The 6,577-nt window shown below is 41.2% G+C and overlaps 1 protein-coding gene across 1 annotated transcript; it reads left to right on the top strand.

Moving 5' to 3' along the window:
• Window positions 1-339: 339 nt before the first annotated feature.
• On the top strand, window positions 340-6,156 carry LOC131286225 (uncharacterized). Its single transcript, XM_058315153.1, has 8 exons — window positions 340-728; window positions 930-1,228; window positions 1,938-2,122; window positions 2,365-2,637; window positions 3,042-3,183; window positions 3,321-3,751; window positions 4,416-4,689; window positions 4,754-6,156. The coding sequence occupies exons 1-8, from the start codon at window positions 500-502 to the stop codon at window positions 5,909-5,911; spliced, it is 2,991 nt and encodes a 996-aa protein (XP_058171136.1). The 5' UTR covers window positions 340-499; the 3' UTR covers window positions 5,912-6,156.
• The last annotated feature ends 421 nt before the right edge of the window (window positions 6,157-6,577 follow it).

The following is a 6,577-nucleotide window of genomic DNA, read 5'->3' as shown; positions in this document are numbered from 1 at the left end:
ATCTTTGCTTTGGTTGAGGTTCTTCGCTTCCACCGAGCGATAACATAACCTCACATTGCGCGTCGGCGGGTGTTTCGATTTAGAAAGCGAAACAAACTCACAATTGTTGCAAAGGTGTCAATATTGGTGCGCATCGAGAAGAAACGGACGTAATACGGCAAAAAATAGGAAGTGAAATGTGCAGTTAAATAATTCTTGGCGATAACTCAAATAGCTTGTTGATTTACTTCAGTTTTCACTCGAATGTTACGCGCCTCAACGTAACGACGTTGAGTATTGCTTTTGTGTATTCTGAAACGCTAATGAGTTTTTACGTTGAGCCAAAATAATCCTAGCTACGATTAACAATTTTTGTGCAGAGTCGTATCGGTGACGGTTCGAAAAAGTTGTACACTTGACTCAGTTAGAGAGCAATTATAGCTGGTCATTATCAGTGTTCGTGGTTTGTTGCTGTATAGCTCTGAAAGGGCTGTGCGTAAACGACAGTCCGAGTGAAATCATGGCTCAACAGCAAAGGTTACAGCCGCTCGCCGGTGATATACTGCAGCATCAACAAACTCAGCAGCTTTACAATGAGCAAGAGCCGATGGAAGAAGACGAGGACGAGGATGTTTCCGTTGCAGGCGAACAGTCCAGCCGCGGCGAAAAGCGTCGTTTTTACGAGCAATACGACAGCGATGAGGACGACTTTGCTGGATTTGACGAAGATGCAACTAGCAGTGAAAACGGTAAATGATGGATAATTTCTTGCCTCTAAAGATGTATTTCACTGTACATTGCGATGCTATCCACTTAAGTTCAGTCCGATGCAGTTATGTGGAAAAAAGAAAATGTTTTGTTTATTAATTAATTTGGAATGAATATACTAAAATGATTGTGTTGATATGATAATGTCAACTATGAATTACGTTAATATGGTTATTTCGTAGGTGTCCTGAATTCGCCACGGGCGGTAGATTATTTATCGGACGCTATATTGTCGGTGGCTGAAAGAAAACATGCCGAGGAGGATGTGGATTTCAATAATACTTCCAAACAGGTTCGTTTCTTGCCGAAGATTGCTGTCGATATTGAATCTAATTTTTTATTGTTTGGTCTGCAGGACGACATGGAAAACACTGCAAACGAATTAAATAAGAGCGCTGCTAAAAAGAAGACCAATATTGTTATAAACACGCAGGACGATGTATATAAAGAGCCTTTTAGATATGGATGGAAGCGGGAATTGGTAAGTTGAAACATTGTTAACATTTAAAAAGAAACATACGAGCAGCTAAATACGATATTGTTGTTTAATAGTTTAATAGAAGTTCAATAGAAAAACTGCCTTTATAAACTCTCACTTAACGTTTTTTCAATATTTTATAACCTGGAGAACTAACGAAGAAATAAATGGTAAATTTATGTAGTTTGGAATGTTGGAATTTGTTCATGCCTATGCAACTATATGACTGTCCATGTCAGTATAGTTGCATGCATGGTTTAAGTTCCTCAAGCTGAATTGAATAGAAATTATTGTGGGGACAAATGATGAGTCCCTGGCACCTCATATGAGACACATGTAGATCAATTAAAGAATAACCGACGAACAAAACGTTATTTCAGAACCTTTTTGATATTTCAACACAAATTCCGAATTCATTTAATTTGTACCATCTGTGTTGAATGCAGATGCATTCATTAGCTCCCAACGTCAAAGCAAAATCAATTTTTGCGATGGGTTGCCAACAGCCTCTTACTACAAACTAGTTGCAGTAAGCAATTTTTGCTGCAATTCTGCTTCTTGGCGTAACGACTCTATAACAGTTCATTCTACACATCTAAGTCAATGTTTGCTGGAGTTAATTAGAAATGTTAAATACTGCCGATTTTAAAAAAACTCTAAATTATTATTAGATACTGTGTACTGGTCTTAATTGCACGCATTACTTTGATAGGTCTATCGAGCTAATATGGATGGAAACAGCAAGGATAAAGGAGAGGTATACTACATTACACCTCAAGGAAAGAAGTTACGTACACGTAATGATATCGCAGCTGCACTCCACGATGATTTAACTATTAATAATTTTACCTTCGTGAAGGAGCCAGTAGGAGGAAAACCGGACGAAGAAACCATAAGGTTTGTAATAGTTTAAAAAAATCAAACTAATTCAATTAATTTATAATCAATTTTAACTTGTATAGGGCTAATATTCTCCTGATTGGAAAGCTTAGCCGAATCTGTTACCCTAGTGGGTTAGCATTCATTTTTGTCTTTTGTTTAATTAAACTTAGTTTCAATAGTTGTTGAATTGTTCTCAATCTTCGATGCGGCTTTTTACGATTTTTTTCATTTAATTTTGTTTTAAAATATCTTCTTAGGAGCGCAAAATCTTACGGCAACGCACCAAAACGGTCAGGTTCCGGAAATTATCCATACGCGCTGGAAACACCCCCTGGTGACCTTGGCAAGCGAGTGCCAAAACCTAAAATGCCGAAAGGAGCTAGTCCGCCTCCACCTTCGTACTCGCGGACCTCATCTCAAACATCGAAAGGTCACACCAACGCTTCTAGCCATCAGGTCATTGGAATAACAAAGGCAAATGAAAGCATTGGAATTGTCGGAAAGCCATCGAAATCGTCGGGAAAGTCCAAGTGAGTATATCGATGCTGCGTTAGTAAATAAGCCTTATGGGTTACCATAACTGCTAGTTTCACTGCCTTCGCGGTGCATATCAATAGATTGAAATGTTTTGGAGCGCTTGGTAGTGTAGAAAAATCTTCCCTTTTGTTATTCCTCTGTTTTTTCTCTTATTATTCCTCCGTTCCTTTACTCTCATATCGTATGCCTTTCTTGCTTATCATTGATTTCTTTCGGGATGTGCTGATTCTATTGACATGAAACCTCCTTCGACACTGAACTCGAATCTATCAACCATCATTCGAATAAACACATAACCAAACAACGAAACCATGATTGCAATAACAAATAATGCTGTGGACACTTCGTGGTCGTGCCAAATATCGGCAACATCGTATTCCCCGGATTCCGGCAACAGGGCGGAGTCTTGTACCATTCAATGTTTACCCGCGATGGGAATGATACCGATGCTACAGTGCATGGTGTGCTTCAGTATGTACCACCCGGAATGCGTGAATGCAACCACAGCCGAAGCGTTAGCTCGTCGATTCACTTGCAAGGTATGTACGGAATGGATATTTCATGTTAAAACTGCAATACGCTCTACTCGTTCCCGTTGTGGTCGTGTAGCAGGCGGACCCGGTTGTTGCCAGAAATATGTTCTGACGTTTAGTGTACCGATTCATTACCTTTCAAGAGCTGTTTGGAAGAATCCGCGGCGGCGGAAATGCAGCAGCAGCAAGCATACAAAGAATCGTTTGGGAAGTTCGGCACCAGTGGTAACGAAAATGGAAGTGGAGCTGCTGTCCCAAAACCGCTATCCGCACCGAACAATGGAGGATCGTTGATAGCGAATCAGACGGCATCTTCTACACCACTACCACCTACGACATTACAGGCGAAGGAGAAAAGCAAACGCAACTCCCAGCAATCGGCGGTCGCAAAGGGTGTCATTACTGCCTTAACTGCGCCACCAAGTAGCAATGTTGGAAAGGATATTCCTCCGCAGGATGTTATTGTTATCCGTAACCATGAGTACGTGGTTGTACCGAAGGGCAAAGCAACATCCGTAAAATCATCCAAAAAAGCTTCCACGAAAACGGCCAACAACTCCCAGCACCAGATAGCGTAAGTAGCGAGGATACGGATCTATGTAGATCTGGGAATCATTTCTTTCGGCTCGATAGTTGCATGAGTTTTATCCTTTTCATATACATTCTCCGTCTTATATAATATGCACAACAGTAATTCAGTAGCGTCTTTTATCACCGTTTGCTGTTTCACAAAGTCTGAGACATTAGTAGATAATCATGATTAGCTAATGACGGTACTCATTAATACTCAATGGGTATGGAATTATAATTTTCAATTCCTATTTACTTGCGGCAGCAACAAATCGACGCTAAAACACTAACCCCCAGTACCTTAACGATAATCCAAAAGCAAGATCTTTTTGTCTGTCAGTTTTTCTTCTCTTTCTCTCGATTTCAGGATTACATCAGCAAATAATTGCTTCCTGTCCAGTGTTCCCAATTCAAACGACACCAACTCGAATAGGTCGCTTTTCAATGTTCTTGTCGATTTTAGTTATTCTTACTTATTGTCATTTTTCCTGTTTCGTTTCACGTCCTTTGCGCGTCGCTCTGTTACGTTTTGTTTAGTTTGGGTTTTTTGTGTGGTTTATAATCGATCAAATCGGAAGAGGCTTCTACACATCCAATAATACAAATACACGGACTGTTGCCAAATTATAATAATCTCTGTATTCTCTTTTTGCGCTTTTTCGAAACAGTAAACTTCCAGACGACGGGCGCAAAACGACCAACAACGTATCAAGCAACAAGGAAGTGGCGAGTACTCAGGATAGACTTTCCGATGATGAAGCGAATGCTCAACTGATTGTCGGTGATGGCCCTCTTAAAAATCATAGCACCACCGTAAAGATCGTGCATAACAGCAGCACAACAGTGCAACACTACGGAGCCCGTGATCCGTCCAACTTCCTGGCTGAAGTTTCAGCGGGGTATAATTGTTTAATGCACGTTTTTGATTACCTGAAAGTACAAGTAAGTTAGCGACATGTAATGTCGGTGAAAGGAGACAGAAGATTTATTTTATTTATCTTTCTAGGAACTTCTTCGCGCCTCTAGCGTGTGTCGCATGTGGAACCATGTGGGGAATCATCCTCGCTTTTGGAAAACTGTACGTATGAAGAACTCGTATGTGAAGGATTGGGCTGGAATGATCGCAAAGTTACGCAAGAACGACACAAGACATCTGGATCTGCGGAAAGTTTTGAATGCCGGCAGCAACGATGAGATGTGGCAGCGATTTATTGAGCACATCGGGCAAGCGGATAAGATAGATACAATTGACCTGTGTCGCTGTTCTTCGTCGGTGGTCGGCAGTCTGCTGCAGTCCAATCCAAATCTTCGCGTAGTGAACGCACTGGCGATCAAAAACGATCCCATTGATTTTGAAAATTTCGAGCACGGTGTGCATCTGGAGGAGTTGCGCTTGAAATCTTCCGCCGCAATCTCGCTAGATGGCGATCTTCATCAGCTGGGAGCTTTGCGCCAACTCAAACACCTATCGTTAACATCCATCGCGAAGCTCGGTAGCACTTCTATAGATGCTTTGGGTTCGTTGGTTCTGTTGGAATCGCTGGAGCTTGGTGAATGCACCGAAATCGGAGTGAACCTAGCCACTGTCCTCCCAAGTCTGACAGCACTGAAGCGACTGCGGTTGGAGAAAGGCCAGGAGAACTTTGATATGTTTAGCGTCTTCCAGGGTATCTCGTCGGTATCCAGCTTGAGGCAGCTTGAGCTCATCAACTGTGACATAAAAACAGGCTTCGACAAATACTTTGCCGTTTGCTCCAACTTGAAAAGGTTGCTGCTCATACCCACCTACGTGTCTCAGTCTGCCGCCACGAATCGCATGATTTTGAAGGGTCTCATGAAACTAAACCAAACGCTCGAGACGGTTGTGTGGGCCATAACGGTCGAACTTCTGCGCGTCACGGAGTTGTACATTGATGCGAATATTGAGGATGCGCAGAGTCAACTCGGCGGAAGCATTCCCATTCTAAAGCCGGTTCCGGGAAGCGACGAACCTGTGGAAATCGCCTCTGCCAGCTCACAACCTGATCTACCCGAAGAGGTGGAGATCGTGCCTCTGAAAAAGGTACAAAGCATTCTCGATCGTCGAGTACCAAATACGAAGGTACAGATTTTAAAGATTCCATTCGGCAACACGTGGAAGCAAACGATGAGCGAGTTTACGTGAAATCATTACAAAACTGCTGTTGCAGCAAGCTTAAGCAGCTTCCGGTCGAAATGTTGTCAAAAAGAGTTGCGACCACAATCGAATTGGTTGGTAGGAGAATGGAATTCTCGGTTCAAATGTAAATATTTCAACAAATAGCTCGTTGCAAGTTTCGTGGTATGTCACACGATATACACGGAAAAGATATAAGTCTTGTGTACACGAATGGAATGAGCAATGCAGCGTATCATCGAAAGGTTTTTCGTGATTTCGGTTTTTCAAGACTAACGTCTATGATCTATGATCCGTTTTCAAGACATTACATTTTCGATCATTTCGGTATCTTTTTCTACTAGTTTTGAATATTATTTCAATTGAATTTCGAAGGAATCAAAAAGATTTATTGCGTATTCTTAAATAATTGAGCTACATGTATGTTATTGATTTAGTCTCAAAATTGCTTTAGTTTTGTCCTTCATGATTAGAATAGAAGTTAGTTGTTATAAGCGGATATGTAAGTAATCTGTATATTTTGCTAATACACAGGAAATCATAAAAACACGAAATTTATTCGGAATATTTTTTAACTTCTCGGCACGAAAGAAATTTTCATTGACACATTTCATGGTCAATGGTCAACGTAACATAAGAGCAGCATTTAAAATTCAGACAGGGGTATGACCTTTT

The sequence above is a fragment of the Anopheles ziemanni genome, chromosome 3, assembly GCF_943734765.1.
Source record: "Anopheles ziemanni chromosome 3, idAnoZiCoDA_A2_x.2, whole genome shotgun sequence".
Taxonomy (NCBI): Eukaryota; Metazoa; Arthropoda; class Insecta; order Diptera; family Culicidae; genus Anopheles; species Anopheles ziemanni.
The sequence above is the reverse complement of the archived record's forward strand: the minus strand, read 5'-3'. Positions and strand labels throughout refer to the sequence as shown.